The sequence below is a fragment of the Schistocerca nitens genome, chromosome 8, assembly GCF_023898315.1.
Source record: "Schistocerca nitens isolate TAMUIC-IGC-003100 chromosome 8, iqSchNite1.1, whole genome shotgun sequence".
In the NCBI taxonomy this organism is placed as follows: domain Eukaryota; kingdom Metazoa; phylum Arthropoda; class Insecta; order Orthoptera; family Acrididae; genus Schistocerca; species Schistocerca nitens.
In genome coordinates, this window is record NC_064621.1 from 307,154,298 (window position 1) to 307,172,151 (window position 17,854).

General features: G+C 41.2%; 1 protein-coding gene across 1 annotated transcript in view; it reads right to left on the bottom strand.

Annotated features, from left to right (window-relative positions):
• LOC126199540 (head-specific guanylate cyclase-like) overlaps positions 1 to 17,854 on the bottom strand; it is a 512,825-nt gene that overhangs the window by 206,292 nt on the left and 288,679 nt on the right. The window contains exon 3 of the mRNA XM_049936460.1: positions 5,654 to 5,736. Coding sequence (XP_049792417.1) covers positions 5,654 to 5,736 — 83 coding nt within the window. The remainder of the gene's footprint in view (positions 1 to 5,653; positions 5,737 to 17,854) is intronic.

Consider the following 17,854-nt stretch of genomic DNA (forward strand, 5'->3'; position numbering starts at 1 on the left):
AGAGGAGATAGAGAGGATCCAAAGAAGAGCGGCGCGTTTCGTCACAGGGTTATTTGGTAAGCGTGATAGCGTTACGGAGATGTTTAGCAAACTCAAGTGGCAGACTCTGCGAGGCAGGTGCTCTGCATCGCAGTGTAGCTTGCTGTACAGGTTTTGAGAGGGTGCGTTTCTGGATGAGGTACCGAATATATTGCTTCCCCCTACTTATACCTCCCGAGGAGATCATGAATGTAAAATCAGAGAGATTCGAACGCGCACGGAGGCTTTCCGGCAGCCGTTCTTCTCGCGAACCATACGCGACTGGAACAGGAAAGGGAGGTAATGAGAGAGGCACGTTAAGTGCCCTGCGCGACACACCGTTGGTTAGCTTGCGGAGTATAAATGTAGATGTAGATTTCTCTACCGTTCCACTCTCTTACAGAGCACGCGGAAAGCGAACACTTAAACCCCTCTGTAAGAGCTCTAATTTCTCTCATTCCATTACAATGATCATTTATCCCACTGTAGATGAGTGCCAATGAACTATTTTCTCATTTGGAGCAGAACGTTGGAGTCTTAAATAGCGCGAAAAGATCTTACCGCAACGTAAAATGACTTTCTACTAATCATTACGACCCCAACACGCGTATTACATCCGTGACACTGTCTTCCCTATTTCTCGTTGATACAAACCAATATGCTATTATTTGAACTTTTCCAATACCCTCCAACAATCCCACAGGCTAAGGATTCCATACTGCACTGGCGTACGGTCAAGGGTAGTGTAAGAAGTTTCCTTAGTAGCCCTGTTGCTGTTTCTGCCTATAAAATGCAGTCTTTGATTTCCTTTCACCAGAACGTTATCTACGTGAGCGTTCCATTTTAAGTATATGTGGGTATAAGTATTAAGAATATAACCTACAACAACGTTTTACTTATACCCCTTGGGTACATAAACGACCGAGCAACCATACCCTCAACTGGAAACAAATAATACATGAGGTCTCAAAAGTATTAAATCGATTTCACAAGATTAAATCTGAAGACAGAAATTTGATATACATCTTAACTTACATATAGGACTACATATCCAGTACTTTGAAAGGCTATATTTTTTACACGCCTACACATTAAACCTTGTGGTACTTCTCAAATTTACATTTAGGATCAAAATTTGCATTTGCCTTTCCCAAATGTTCAACCTGCCCTCCAATAGACACACGACAAACCTCCAGACCGAAATCAGTCGCATCCTGTACTTTTTGCACGTGTGTCTGACGTTACTGCAATCGCTGCTATTGCTATACGTAATCATAGTTCACGCAAACTTGTTGGAAGGGGAGGCACGTACACCAAGTGTTTCGCAATCCCCCCCCCATCCCCGAAGAAAAAGGAGAAACATATACCATAAGATGTGACCTTCGATGCCAATGGTGCTGTGCGACATACCTGTGCCTCCTTACGTTGTAAGAAATGTTTGTCGTATTCTCTAAGAAGATCATATGGCACAATTGTACCTGAACGCACGCAAACTTGTTGGAAGGGGAGGCACGTACACCAAGTGTTTCGCAATCCCCCCCCATCCCCGAAGAAAAAGGAGAAACATATACCATAAGATGTGACCTTCGATGCCAATGGTGCTGTGCGACATACCTGTGCCTCCTTACGTTGTAAGAAATGTTTGTCGTATTCTCTAAGAAGATCATATGGCACAATTGTACCTGAACGCTGTCGCAGTGCTATCGGCGCCCCGTCGCGACGTAAACTGAAAGTTAGTAAGAAGGAGAGAGCAAGCGAGACGCCGCTCCAGGGAGCCCCTATCGGGAACCACGTGAACTGACAGCGTACGAATGGTGCTAGGGTAAGCTTCTCGGTGCGATGCATAAGCTGAAATACACTCCAAAATTCAGTCCAAATTTATGTAGAAGATATAGCTTGTGAAATTAGAGGAATAACTGTGAGCACCTTATTGTGAGGAGAGTCGTCGATATTCAGGGATGTGACAAGAACGATCTTTCGATGCAAAAAACTCAAGCAAAGAAGGGCTCTAAAATGCCCATCTTAAGAGGTACAAGCACTTTATCTCCCACAGTGGGAACAAACATTCTACTAAAAGCTCTTTGCTTATCATATTTAAAGAGTCAATAGGGTGGACCAAAGCAAGAACAAAACGTCAAGTAAACATAGGACCTAAACTGCATACCTGTAGAGCTATTAGCACTGGTTCACAGTAGCGAAGATGAACAAGTGCTTACATCTCTTAAGGTATGAGTTTTAGAACCCATGTTTACTGGATTTCCTCCTGGGTCACCTTGCACTATTAGAAGACATAGTAACGTTCAAATGGCTCTGTGCACTATGCGACTTAACTTCTGAGGTCATCAGTCGCCTAGAACTTGGAACTAATTAAACCTAACTAACCTAAGGACATCACACACATCCATGCCCGAGGCAGGAATCGAACCTGCGACCGTAGCGGTCGCTCGGTTCCAAACTGTAGCGCCTAGAACCGCACGGCCACTCCGGCCGGCTGAAGGCATAGTAAGGTAAGTCAACATAATAAAAAATTGTTAGTTATTGGTTCGGCACTTCAGCATAACTGCCATTTAGCCTTGAAAGGTTTAGCTCTCGTCGAACCAGGGAACGCTAATTTTAACTAAACTTGTTTACTACATGATTTAAATGAACGGCATTTGAGGAATCACTTGGAAATAGGTAAGTCGTGGACAATGGGTGACAGAACGTTTCCGCTCATAAAACGCAGTTGTAAAATTTTTACCTGTGTCATTACATCGTAGAAGTAACAACTGTAATTAAACAGAAGTTCCATTTCAACAATATAAGTCCAGAACAATACGAAGACGAACAGCGGTGCACCCCTACAACTCTGGAAGAGACAATAACCTATATTTTTTGTTATGAAACCGGTTTGAAAGAGTTAAATATCCATCTAAAACGAATTTCGATTATTTGTCTAGCAACGTAACATATCCGAAAGACAATGAAGCAAGTTTTAAGTTGTCATGAAATCATTTCATCCGGACAACTCCTATTCCATAAGAAACTCTTTTAATTAAAACCTGATAGTCCTTAAAAACTTTAAAAACAGTACTAATTTTAGGTTCAAGCGGAAGACTGAAAAATATGTTGATTTATGTTAAATATAGGCCAGCATGCCAGTCGGGAACGTATAAAAGGCGAGCATATAGCCACCCAATGAAACTATTTCCTAGTCGACTCGTTCTAAATTAATTCCTCAAAAATTTGCTGCAAGTGAAATGGAACACGTAAGTACCGGGATGCCCATCACGTTTCTATCATATTTTTGACCACGGCAGACGCAACTTGCATTCGAAGCCACTAAAAAATGCACGGACGTAGCAAGTTTGCAAAGATCAAGTCAAGGTGTTTTAGATATTTATAGTCAGAATTATACGGACGGTAGCAGCTGAAGTCCTCAGAAAGTCGAATGACTATACAGAGAGAACTTTCGCTACAGAGTCACCAAATTCATAACTAAAACTTTTAACAAAACATATACATCACCTAGCGAATAAAAACTGCATTTCTAACTATCTGCACGCAGACAACGCAGCTGCATAAGGAGGGTTCATAGGACATTATTACTACCAATGCAGAAACCTGAAGGTTATTAGAACTTGATGGAAATAAAGGCTGTTAACCATCTGCATGTGCAGATTTGCTTTAATACATGTAAACATATTAAAGACCCTATATCGTTTGACTACACAATTGACGTTTCTCTGAAGACTGTCACAACTGGCAAGATACTGCAAGCAAAGCTAAGAAAGCGAAGATAGTGTACGAGGAGACAAAAACTATTTATTTAAAATAACCTAAATCCATTAACAAGGAAGAATCAACTGACGACATTCGTGTGCAATATACTGCAGTTTGGGAATGAGGGAAATACATTGACAGTAACGAACAGTAGGCGCAATGAAGCCTTTGAAATGCGGAACCTCCGTCAAATAGAAAAAAATTATGGTCGAAACGGTAAACCATAATCGATGAAACGAATAGGAAGGAAACTACAAATAGATCAGATAAACTCAATAAAGAAAGGATGAGAATCATTCGGAATATAGTGGAGGAAAAGCAATATTAGAGGAAGTCCAAAAGGAAAGGTTTAAAAACTGGTGGTCTAAATTTGGTTCAGTTCTCACCATTTCAAATGACTGACTAAACACAGAGAAAAATTGAAGATGAATGAGGCAGTCTAGCTCAGTGGTTGAAACGGAAGAAGACTTCAAATGTTTATTATGTATTAGACCACATTACTGTAGAACCGATGAAAGATTGTTGCGCCACAGATATGCTGAGTGATGGATAGTATAAGCCATTTCCCCTTTTAGTAGTATTTTTCTGAATATTTCTGTAGTCTTACAGTGCTTTATAGTTGTTGAGAGAATAAATGTACTGTAAACCAATGACACGTTCTTTTTACATGCTTATTTGTAAGAAACAATCACTTATTAGATAGGAAATGTAGAAAAATTAGCCTTATGTTTGACTTTTTCAACTCCAAATACTGCTGTTGCCCTTAAGGAAACTGTTGCAGAGCTTTTAAGATTCAAGACAGGAATTAATTCCAATTTAAGAATAAAATACTCAGATTCATGTACAGATTTTGCCTCGTGTGTGAATTCTGATGGTACAATCACGACTTATTCAATACAGAGCTGAAAATTTTGTATTTTTGGGAAGTTCAGTAGCAATTCATTTTCAGAGATCCTTTTAAAATTTAAGAGAAAACCTGAAATAACCTTACATTTTAAAGCATTAAAGTTCCTCGTTTGGGCTATATTATCACACTTGCTCATGTGGATACCTTTTTCACTGAGGAGAGAAGTTTTCCAGAATGAATATTGTCGATAAATGAAGACCTTATTAACACAGGATTCAAGAGGTTCAGAGCCCTTTATCGTTTTCAATAATTTGGTGAAAATTTTCTGACTGCGGTATGTATTGTTTATTGTTTTAAATGTATCACACTCTTCAGCTTGTATAAATTAGACATACAGCGCAATGAACCAAATATCGAAAAGAAAATGGGACAAAATGTTATTTCTTCATTAAACCTGTAAAAAAAATTATAAAAATCGTTCGTCGCTATGAGTCACAGAGACGTTATTCAAAAGCACGAATTCGTACTTCGTGTCCAGAAACCATTCTACGAGCGCAAATGCGTTGATAAAGTGATGTCGTCCCCGTTTGTGATTAAGTGAAATGGCCGTATAGCTTTAGTTTTGTAGACACTAAATAAGTATACCTTTTCTCCACACATGGCACCAAGCAATTCCAAAGAGCTCTACTAACAGAAGGGTGTGACACCTGCACTGATATTCTCCCATGCCTCCTTCCCCAGCCTGGCTGCCATACCGTGACTCCATTTCGTAAGTCTATTATATTTTTATTTTTTAAAGAATCTTCCAGCGTTCTTATTTTCTCAGGATACGTGGATGGGAAAATCGAAACGTTAAGGGCTTTTATGGCGACTTCTGATGTAAGATCTCTATGAGGTGTCTGGCACAGAAAATGAATTTCTGTCAAATAACACTAATTACTCTCTTAGCCAATTCTTAGCACCGTATGGTCGTCTTGTAAAGAAATTTTTATTTATTTTATAAATGGAAGAGGAAGATACACATACCATTAATTTTTTGAAGTGTGTCGTATATGTCTTCCAGATAGGAATAGTTCTGCCATCGGCTCACATCCTTCGGTAGCTTCTCCCTGAAACAAGGAGAGGAAAATTTTACCGAGATTTATCTTTTAAGACATGGTATTGCACTGTACAAGAGAAACATTATAAGAAAAAAGAGAAACACATATAAATTGCTTTCCATGTGTAAGATGTGGTGATAGTGACAAAATCTATCTACAAATGAGTTTCTGCTCATTAATGTGACTAAAAGAAAATTCAGTCCATCACATTAAAGTGACTTAGAGACTTTCAGATCTTTAAACAATTACGAATATGTAAAGAGACTGTCCAGAAGCCCATCTGACTGCTTGCAACTTTTGTGGACCAAAAATTACATGGTGCTCGTGTTCCTGGTATCAAGACTGTCACATTATTATTCTTCAAATTATATGTCGTAAACAAAAAGTTATCTACTCCACTTTGCAAGCTTCTTCATTGTGCTATGGTCGTTCGAAGACGTGGCTTTGTCAGCAACGTAACTAGTTATCAGAAACGAGCTATTATGAATGAAAACGCCGCTGACAACTGGTGAGATTTGGTTTTAGCTGATCACACTACCTGTTTCACGGCTTACAGTTGCATGTTCAGGTGCAACAAAAATTATTGAATTAGTCCACCCAACGTTCTTAGTCAAAGGGTTGCCTTTGGGTTCACCTCTGATGGATTGAGGTAGTAATTCTTGTTGCACATGAAGACGCGGGTGTAAGCCGTGAAATCGGTAGTGTGATCAATGAGAACAAAATTTTAACATCTCTCAATGGTGTTTTCCTTCACCACGACCTTCAGCAGCTGAGCATGCCGTGCCACACAAAATTTTTGGACCAAAAACAACCGTAAGATAAAGACAAATTGCGGAGACCGATGGAAACGTGGTCTCTACGTTTGCAGGATGCGTGGCTCGGACTGCGGTAGTGTCGTCGGTGGCATGCAGAGGGCGTCAGTAATACAGTGTTAGCTGTGGATTCATTGATTTTCAGGATTTATAAAACGCAAAACTTCTTCGTGCCACCGGCTGGAGGCGGCACAGCAGTGCTCGTAGCTGAGACTTCGTAATTCGCCCGACTCGGCACGCGTCAACGCTGCTTGATGTGTTCAGGGACAGCACACTCAGTGGAGGTGGGAATGTAGAGAATCACCACCCAAAGGCCTGCAGGCGTTACCCATCCATCCTGGAAGCTACTCGTTCCATCTAGGCACTCTTATGGTCGTAGTAGTCTGCGCCCTCGTCGGCGTACATCAGTGGCCACACAAGATGATCGTGGGCATGCAGGAGTATGTCCTGGTTTCCCAACAAGAGGTGGCCAAGGTACTGGCAGCTGCTCACAGGTGCAGCCAGGTGGCAGCATATGCGCACCTCTCCTCGAAAGTGAGAGGTTAGCAGTTCGCACGTCGTCCTGGATTGACCCCCAGTTGGTCGTTGGTCATGTCTTCACATCAGTGCCAACAAGGAAAGCAGCAAAGGCAACCGACGGCAGTAGAGTACATGCGGCTAACTGGCTGGTGGTTTGTAGTTGAAGTCATCAGATGAACGATAGCCAGCACGTTAGGGAACAGCTGCAACGTGGATTCACTGCAACTTACAAGGCTGTCATTCCGATTTATCCTATACTACAGAAACCCAGTAGTTAACTCGTGCCTGCGACGTTACTGAGCTGTGGCGATAATTGATTGTGGCCCTGTTTTCTAGGCTTTTCAGCATTCTATACTACACTGAGGTGTCCCTACTGTTGCTTTCGTGTCTTCAACATGGATGTTGTCGAGGCGCTCTTGCCAGCGTGTTTTGTGTTCTTTCTTCATCTTGCGCTGCTGTCAGGATGGCTTTGTAGTGTGGCCATTCTGTTTCGGTCGCATTCTGTGCTTGCTGATCGAGTGCTATGTGGCAGTGACCAAGTGGTGTGCCTCGCAATTTGCACCACTGGCTTTCCTATCAGGTTTAAATTCATGTTCAGACACCGTGTTGGAGCCTCTTACTTCAATTCTGTGCTTCCTGGGGAAAAAACCTTAAAAATCTTACACTCACCTAGCATTCCATTCTGAGACGCAACAGAATGAAAAAAAATCATACTTACATCGGGTATGGATTACGTTATTACACTACCATTATCCGGTGATATAACTAAATAGCATGAAGAACATTGTAGAGTACAGTGGATAAGGGAGTTTTTTACTACACGACGTGTTACTTTAAGCTAAAAGAAGTACACTTTAATATAGCGAAAGAGAAGTCTTAGATTTATCAACACAACGTATGAAGTAGATTACAAGGCCATGGTACTGAGCTTTTCGCTCTGGTATATAATGACGAAATTTATAGACGGAGACTGTAGGCTATATTTTGATTCTTTGTACTCTTACTCTGTCCTTGGAGGATGGGTTAAGACGGAACACCAGTCGACTGATACTGTCCTGAATTTCATGCTTGCTACAGAGCACCCTGCATCCCAAACGTTGTTTACTTCTTACCTGCAGTGTGCTACTTTCTTCTGTTAAGCTGACATTAACTTCATTTCCTTTTATTTACGATCTGCAAGGACCGAGTGAGTGTGTTTCCAAAATAATTAGTGTCCGAGATGAATGCAGTGAAATAAAAATTTATCTTTATAGAATTTCTGCGGTTGGAGCAAAAACATACGTGCCTGAAACTGTAAGTAGGCTGTATAGGTTTTTTTATTGGTAACGCCAACTCTGTATTAAAATCACTGGCTGTGTGTGTGTGCAGTCTGTGGCTGCTTTGCATTGTTGTAATACTCGCCATTGTAGTGTTAGGCAGCTGGCTGTGAACAGCGCGTAGCGTTGCGCAGTTGGAGGTGAGCCGCCAGCAGTGGTGGATGTGGGGAGAGAGATGGCGGAGTTTTGAAATTTGTCATGAACTGCTCTCTCTCTCTCTCTCTCTCTCTCTCTCTCTCTCTCTCTCTATATATATATATATATATATATATATATATATATATATATATATAATATCAAGGTAAATACATTGTTTGTTCTCAATTAATATCTTTAATTTGCTAACTATCCCTATCAGTAGTTAGTGCCTTCCATAGTTTGAATCTTTTATTTAGCTGGCAGTTGTGGCGCTGGCTGTATTGCAGTAGTGGGAGTAACCAAGATTTTTGTGAGGTAAGTGATTTGTGAAAAGTACAGGTTAATGTTAGTCAGGGCCATTCTCTTGTAGAGATTATTGAAAGTCAGATTGCGTTGCGCTAAAAATATTGTGCGTCAGTTTAAGCACGGTCCTGTATTATTGTTTAAAGGGGACGTTTCATGTAAGGACAATTCCAAAAACTTTGTGAGTGCACAAGTGGTGGTTATGGACTTGCTATAATAGCCGCAAGACTCTTCAATGGTGATTGTGCACCTGCACAGTCACAACAGATGGCTGCTGGCCATCTCTACAAGGACTACAGTGGGTCTACATCTTTGATGATCCATCAATACCATTATTTCTACAAGGACTGCAGTGGGTCTGCGCCTCTGGTGGCCCACCAATACCGTAATCTCTACCAGGACTGCAGTGGGTCTGCTCTGTGATGACCTACCTACCAATCTTCTTCAAAACGTCGAATGACTCTGCTGTGGGTTTGCTCTGTTGTGGCCCATTACCTGTCAGCATGTCAAGAGTCAGCACTGTCTTTCCGTTGGAAGGGCAACACTACTTCTTCAAGACTGCATGGAAATCCACTACGTCTACGTGCATTGTCTTTTACTGCTCAGATTTTGTGAAAAACACGGCAATTTTACTGTGATCAACGATCAGGACTGTCTTTATGGACTGTGAGAAAATTTTAGCTTTTGACCAACATTGTATTAATAAGTGTGTGCATTTGATATCTTTGATATTGTAATAAAAAAAATATTTTATCAAATCATTATCGGCCACTGTCCAAAAAAATTCGTAAAATTTTTTTGTGGGGAGCATGGGGGCTATGTAAGTAGGCTGTTTAGGTTTTTTTATTGGTAACGCCACCTCTGTATTAAAATCACTGGCTGTGTGTGTGTGCAGTCTGTGGCTGCTTTGCATTGTTGTAATACTCGCCATTGTAGTGTTAGGCAGCTGGCTGTGAACAGCGCGTAGCGTTGCGCAGTTGGAGGTGAGCCTCCAGCAGTGGTGGATGTGGGGAGAGAGATGGCAGAGTTTTGAAATTTGTCATGAACTGCTCTATATATATATATGATGATATCAAGGTAAATACATTGTTTGTTCTCTATTAATATCTTTAATTTGCTAACTATCCCTATCAGTAGTTAGTGCCTTGCATAGTTTTAATCTTTTATTTAGCTGGCAGTAGTGGCGCTAGCTGTATTGCAGTAGTGGGAGTAACCAAGTTTTTTGTGAGGTAAGTGATTTGTGAAAAGTACAGGTTAATGTTAGTCAGGGCCATTCTCTTGTAGAGATTATTGAAAGTCAGATTGCGTTGCGCTAAAAATATTGTGCGTCAGTTTAAGCACAGTCCTGTATTATTGTTTAAAGGGGACGTTTCAAAACATATCGATTAATTGTTCCGCGTTGTTCTTGGGAAGCAAACAGTAAAATTACCGATACGTTTTTCCGAATCCTTATCGGGATTTATTCACTGTAGGAATGGAATACATTCCGCAGCGGAATGGCGCCAAACACGGCACTTTTTTTTTAACTGAGTCTTCTCCCATGGGACTGTTCATTTCTGTTGTAATTGCGCCATCCACACATCCAACAGAAAGTCGCTCGGGGTTTCGATACGTTTGCAGTTCCAGTAGCAGAACACTGAACAAATAACGACAAAGAGCATTCCATAACTGTTCATTTTGGGACAATGCCGACGCTCTTAATAGCGAAAGCCAAACAGTGATCCACTTTACGTCGCTGACAACGCGTCTGTGGTTTCGGCTCAGAGCCACCTTCTGTATCGACTTAGACAGAAGCGGAGCTGATTTCCAGGAGGCAAGCAGTGGCGCGGCGATCCGTGAAATTAACTTTCGCGTTTCTTTTACCTATATTGTTACTTTATACTCCCACCAGGTCCTTCGTTCCTATGGCACCTATATAATATCACGTTCGCCAATTATAATTAGTTACTAAAAAGTGAAAAAGTGGCTTTAGAGGATGGACACGTGAGATAATCTCCATCATTATGCATCCTATAACATACAGCGTAGGCACAACAGCAGAGATGACGCAAATGAGTTTCGAAATGAGTTACGAATATTCTGGAGGAGAAAAGTATTGAAAATGATCCCTGTGATAAAACTGCGCAAGTTTTGCATCGCAGGTACAACACCAGAGAAACATTCTGATTCAACAAGAACTAAGGCAGTAGATATCCTATATTTAGTAAAAGAATACAATATACAAGAAGGGGTGGAAGTAGGTGAGTGAAAGGAGGGGTAGAAATTATGCGGGTGCATTAAATTTTGATGTCAATAGTCACTTTAAAAGGTTGAAAAAGATGGTCAACTTCAGGGATTCGGATGGGAAGATGCCCCAAAATGTGACTGAGTGAAACTCGAAAAACTGTTATCTTTAACTGGAAACTTTTGCTGTTTGAGGAAGCTCGAAAGAAGTTGTAGGTGTGGAATAAACTGAGCGGGATTGTTTCTTCCGTTTTTCACTAAAATGCGATAATTATAATTGGATTTTTGGCATAAAATCTAATTTACAAATAATTAGAGATGCACATATTTAATATTTCAGATTGTCCGTCAAAAAATAAACAAACAAAAAATTTAAAAAAAGTTCTAAACATTTTCCGCAATGTTATGTGTACTTTAGTGCACCATTTAACAAAATGAAATATTTAGATGTTGATGTTCAACAAACTAGATAAAAGGCAAATACGTTGTGCCTCAGGAGGGAGTTTGGAAAATTTACCTCTGGGGAGGAGCACGGACAAGATGTGGGGCTCAAATTTACAACAGTGTGTCGCATTTACAAGCGCTGTCAAATACAAGCAAACTGTGAAGCTTGAAGACGAACGTATCATTCACAAAACACAATGAATTTTCGAGAGATGGCTCACCATATTTATTCAGCAATATCAACTTTGTAGTGGAGTTGGGAAATCTATTTAGAGCATTAAGCGCAAAAAAACAGCAATATTTAATATGTAATCTCTTCCTCGATTTACATTGCTTGATTCAACATCTTGCAATAAATAGGCAGTCTTGACCAAGAAAATCCCACGGAATCGCTGCGTCTTGACTTTTGCAACAACATGGTTCAAATGGCTCTGAGCACTATGGGACTTAACATCAATGGTCACCAGTCCCCTAGTACTTAGAACTACTTAAACATAACTAACCTAAGGACATCACACAACACCCAGTCATCACGAGGCAGAGAAAATCCCTGACCCCGGCAGGAATCGAACCCGGGAACCCGGGCGCGGGAAGCGAGAACGCTACCGCACGACCACGAGCTGCGGACTGACTTTTGCATTTGAGTCAGTTTCACACTTACCTTATTAGCGGGAGTACGACTATATGGTAGGAGAGGAAATATGTAAATGAATAAATGATTAACTCATAGAACTAGTTTCAGGTGCCCCATCAGGAATTACGTAGGATTCTTGCTGTAGATGTTGTATATTCGAGGGGTGCTGTCAAGGATGATATGCCCGCAATGGATAATTTCTTTATTTCATTCGTCTCTGTTGGGCTGATACAAAATTCAGTTGTTGTGGTTACTGGTTTCGGGCTGACACGTCCATTCTCAAACCACACAACTAAAAATTACAAAATACATGTTTTACAATAATGTATACAAACATCCTACAGTACTCATATACTTACACACATATATTGCTATAAACCGTAGTTATTCAGACAATATTGTGCCAAAAGGCATGAATAGCTTGTGTACAGCAAAGTACAAAGTGAGCAACCAGTATTGGTTGGCACTGAGTGCTATGGGACTTAACTGCTGTGGTCATTAGTCCCCTATAACTTAGAACTACTTAAACCTAACTAACCTAAGGACATCACACACATCCATGCCCGAGGCAGGATTCGAACTGTAGCCCCTAAAACCGCACGGCCACTCCGGCCGGCAGCAACAAGTATTCTCATTGGTCTTAGTCTATTTGTCCTTTGCGTATGGTAATGTGTCATAATTACCGTTTTCGTGAAGGTATATCTGTAATTACAGCAGTACCTGTGATATGAAATGAAGTAGGCGAAAAGGAATACAAACGTCCCAAAAATGTGATCGACAGGAAGTACAAAAAGGCTAAGCAGAGATGAGTACAGGATGTAGAAGCTTATATCACTAGGGGTAAGGTAGATACTGCCTACCGGAAAACTAAAGAGACCTTTGGAGACAAGAGAATCACTTGTACGTAAGAACTGAGTTGGAAAACCAACCCTAAGCAAAGAAGGGGAAGCAGAAAGGTAGTAGGAATATATAGAAAGTTTATACAAGAGTGACGTAATTGAGGGCAATATTGTGGAAATGGAAGAGGACGTAGATGACGATGAAATGGGAGATATGATACTGCGTGAAGAATTTCATAGAGCAGTGAAAGACCTAAGTCGAAACAAGGCCTTGGGAGTAGACAACAAGCCATTAGAACTACTAATAGCCTTGGGAGAGCAGCCATGACAAAACTCTTCCTGCTGGTGAGAAATATGAGTGAGACAGGAGAAATATTTTCAGACTTCAAGAAGAATATAAAAATTCCAAAGAAAGAAAATCTTGATTTTTCAAATGGTTCAAATGGCTCTAAGCACCCTGGGACTTAACATCTGAGGTCATCAGACCACTAGACTTAGAACTACTTAAACCTAATTAACCTAAGGACATCACAAACATCGATGCCCGTGGCAGGATTCGAACCTGCGACCGAAGCACCAGCTCGGTCACAGCGGCCGGCAGAAAATGTTGACAACTACCAGCTTAATAAGCCACGGTTGCAAAATACTAACAAGTTTTCTTTAGAAATTAATGGAAAAACTGGTAGAACCGACCACGGGGAAGATTAGTTTGGATTTCACAGAAATGTAGAAACACGCGATTCAGTACCGACCCAACAACGTATCGTAGAAGATAGGTTCAGGAAAGGCAAATCTGCATTTCTAGCATTTGTAGGCCTAGAGAAAGCTTTTGAAAATGTTGACTGGAATACTCTCTTTCAAAGTCTGAAGGTGGCTGGGATAAAATACAGGGAGGGAAAGGCTATTCACAATTATTACTGAAACCCGATGGGAGGTGTAATATTCGAGGGCATGTAAGGGAAGCAGTAGTTGAGAGGAATGTGAGACATCCAAGATGTTAATAAATCTATATATTGAGCAAGCAGTACGGAGCTTTGCACTAAGGAGAGGTATCGATATCGGTCGGTGAGGCCTGGCACCAAGTCGGCATTCCCAAACATCTCAAACGTGTGCTATAGGATTCGAGGACTATGTGCACCGCAGTCAGTTACAGGGATGTTATTGTCGTGTAACCACACCGCCACAAGCCGTGCATTATGAACAGGTGCTCCATCGTGTTGAAAGATGCTATCGCCATCCCCGAATTCCTCTTCAAAAGTGGGAAGTAAGAAGGTGCTTAAAACATCAATGTAGGCCTATGCTACGATAGTGCCACGCAAACCAACTAGGTGTGCAAGACCCCTCCATGAATAACACGACCTCACCATAACACCACTGCCTCCGAATTTTACTGTTCGCACTACACACGCTGGTCGCTGACGTTCACCGGGCTTCGCCATACCCACCCTACCATCTTATACCCACATTGTGCACAGTGATACGTCACTCCACACAATGTTTTCCACTGTTCAGTCGTCCAATGTTTACTCTCCGTACACCAAGCGAAGCGTCGTTTCTCATTTACCGGCGTGAAGTGTGGCTTATGAGCAACCACTCGACCATGAAATTCATGTTTTCTCACCTCATGCCTAACTGCCATAGTACTTGCAATGGAACCTGATGCAGTTAGGAATTCTTTTGTGATGATCTGGATAGATGTCTGCCTATTACACATTACAAACCTTTTCAACCGTCGGCGATCTCTGTCAGTCAACAGACGACGTCAGCCTGTATGCTCTTCTGCTGTACGTGTCCCTTCACGTTTCCACTTCACTATCATATCGGAAACAGTAGACCAAGGATGTTTAAGAGAGTGGAAATCTCGCTTACAGATATATGGCACAAGTGACACCCAATCACCAGACCACATTAGAAGTGCGTGAGTTCCGCAGAGCGCCCTATTCTGCTCTCGCACGATGTCTAATGACTACTGAGGTCGCTGATATGGAGTATCTGGCCGTAGGTGGCAGCGCAATGGACCTAATATGAATAACGTTTATTGTTGGGGTTGTCTGGATACTTTTGATCGCATAGTGTATGAGGGTTTTTGTTAGTAATGTTAGGACAGTGGAATTATAGAGAACTATTAATTTTTGGGACTGCGTGTCACTTGAAAAGGGTAAAAGTTTCTAAATACATTGTTTGCTTTTCAAGAAAAGATTTCTTTTACCAACCATATGCCTCCTAGTATTTAGAATCTTTTTATTTAGCTGGCAGCAGTTGCCCCTTTGTGTAATTGCTGTAGTTCGCGTTATCAATATTTTCTGTGAGGTAAGTGACTCATTAAAAAGAAGGGTTCGTGATTGAACTGATTTTAGGCAATTAACAGAGTTGGAAGTAGTTTCACTTTTCTTTAGTTTCATATTCCTTGGGATTGTTATTATTGTTAGTATTTCTTGCAATCCAGGAACATTCTTTTCTGTTAATTATTGGAAGTCATGTTATCACGTTATAGCAGTCAGATTGCTTTGGGCTTGTATATTGTGGGTAATAAATGAACAGATTAAGTTTGAGTTCTCTTTGTCAGTGAAAATTTTGTAGGACACTAAATGATAAAAATAATTAAATCCATATTTCATAGCTACAGCTCGTCAAGTATTTCTTGCATCTCCTAATGTTACCTTCCAATTCGCTTACGTCACGTCGTGTGAGTCACGCCGCAATGCAAGGGGTCTACAGAACTTGGGTGACTAGTAATTCAATATGTCGGTTTATTTATTCAAACCGATTTTTAACATTTTTCATGACTTTGAGAGATAAACGTTCAGCATTCGTATTCCAGATTGTCACCATACAAATTCCTACGAAGAAGCACTCTAGTGTAAATAACAAAACTACATTGACGGACAAAAAATCGCAACACCGGAAAGTAATCAATGTAGAGCAATGAAATTTCCAGAATACATTTGTGTAGGTAACATATACAAGCGATTGACGTTGCAAGATTACATCCCGTCTCCGGCCATCCTGATTTAGGTTTTCCGTGATTTCCCTAAATCGCTTCAGGCAAATGCCGGGATGGTTCCTTTGAAAGGGCACGGCCGATTTCCTTCCCCATCCTTCCCTCACCCGAGCTTGCGCTCCGTCTCTAAAGACCTCGTTGTCGACGGGACGTTAAACACTAATTTCCTCCTCCCTCCTCCTCAAGATTACAGGTTGATGTAAGGGTGATATATGCCGTTGCAAATGTGAAATGCACGTTCATTACCCGTTAGAATGTTGAATGCAAGTGTGTGAAAGTGCATGCATTGTGTTTTACAGTTGCTGGTTGTCAGGTAGGGAGATGACGTTCCAAGCTTGGTACACATGGTCGGTCAATATAGGTCCACATGCGCTGGATGGGATAAGGATCTGGTTATCGAGCAAGCCAAGGCTAGCTGCCAACACCCTGTATAGCGAGTTGGCTTATAACAACGGTATTTGTGGGTGAACATCCTGTTGAAAAACTTACCCTAGAATGGCAGCACAACAGATCGAATCACAAGAGTGACTTACAAAATTGGAGTCAGGGAACGTGGGATAATCACCAGAGTGCTCTTTCTCTAAACCACACCCCAGATTATAACTTCAGATGTAGTTCCAGTGTGTCCAACACGCACACAGATTGTTTGCAGGGCCTGAACTGACCGCCTCCTAACCACCACATGGCCATCACTGGCACCGAGGCACAACCAACTTTCATCAGAAAACAGAACAGACCTCCATTCAGCCCTCCAACGACCTCCCGCTCAATACCAATAACTTCCAAAATGGCGTTGGTTTGGGGTCAGTAGAATGCACGCTACAGGGCATCAGGCTTAGAGTAGACTTTGAAGTAACTGATTTGTAACAGTTCTTTGTGTCACTATTGTGCCAACAGCTGCTCAATTTGGTACTGCAGATACAGTACCATGCACCAGAGCCATACGTCGAACACGATGGTCTTCCCTCTCATTAGCTGCACGTGATCGTCCGGAGCCCGGTCTTCTTGTGACCATTTATTCTCGTGATCTCTGCTACCAGAAATCATGTACAGTGGCTACATTCCTGCCAAGTCTTTCTTCAATATCGCAGAAGGAACATTCAACTTCTCTTAGCTTTATTACACGACTTCGTTCAAACTCCGTGAGGCGTTAGTAATGGTGTCTTCGTCGCAATAAAGGCATTAACATCAGCTCGCTACGTCCACTCTCATAACTCTCACCACCGTTACATTATGTATTTAAACCTGATTTGCATTCTCTTAGTGGTTCTATCAGCGCCATTCCTAAGCGAATGGAGCGAAGTCTGACGCCTACTAACTTTTGTTTATGTCGCACAACTCCTTGTTGGTGTCGCGATTTTTTTTTCCAGTCACTGTATTTGCGGTGTAGTCGATCGAATATCCTTATTAACGATAATGTAGTACTACTATACTTATATGGACTTTGGGAAGTTAATTTATCTCGTGATGAATTTTTTTACATTATCTAGTGTGAGAAGCTACTTTACATTAAAGATATTTTTAAGTGTCGCCAAAGCACTAAACGGCAATTGCAGGCAATGAAATATGCTGTTTAAGACCATCCCCTTATGCAACAACAGTACCTTTTAAGTCATTTTGTTTCCGCAAAATTCATGTGTGATAGCTAGCCATCTAAATTATGAGTAAATGTATGAAACGAAGCGATAAAAATGTTCTTGCTATCCACTTAGATTAAAAAGAATACAAAATATACTCAATCTGTTGATTCTGGTTGTTAAAAGCACGTTTGATTGAAACGAATCAGAGGCAGGTGGAGTGCCTTTGTGTATATCATTACCCATTGCTGATAACTCTGTTGCCAGTGTCCATTTTATGACGTCACTGCTGTGTCCTGGAGAAGAGGAACGACTGCGGGC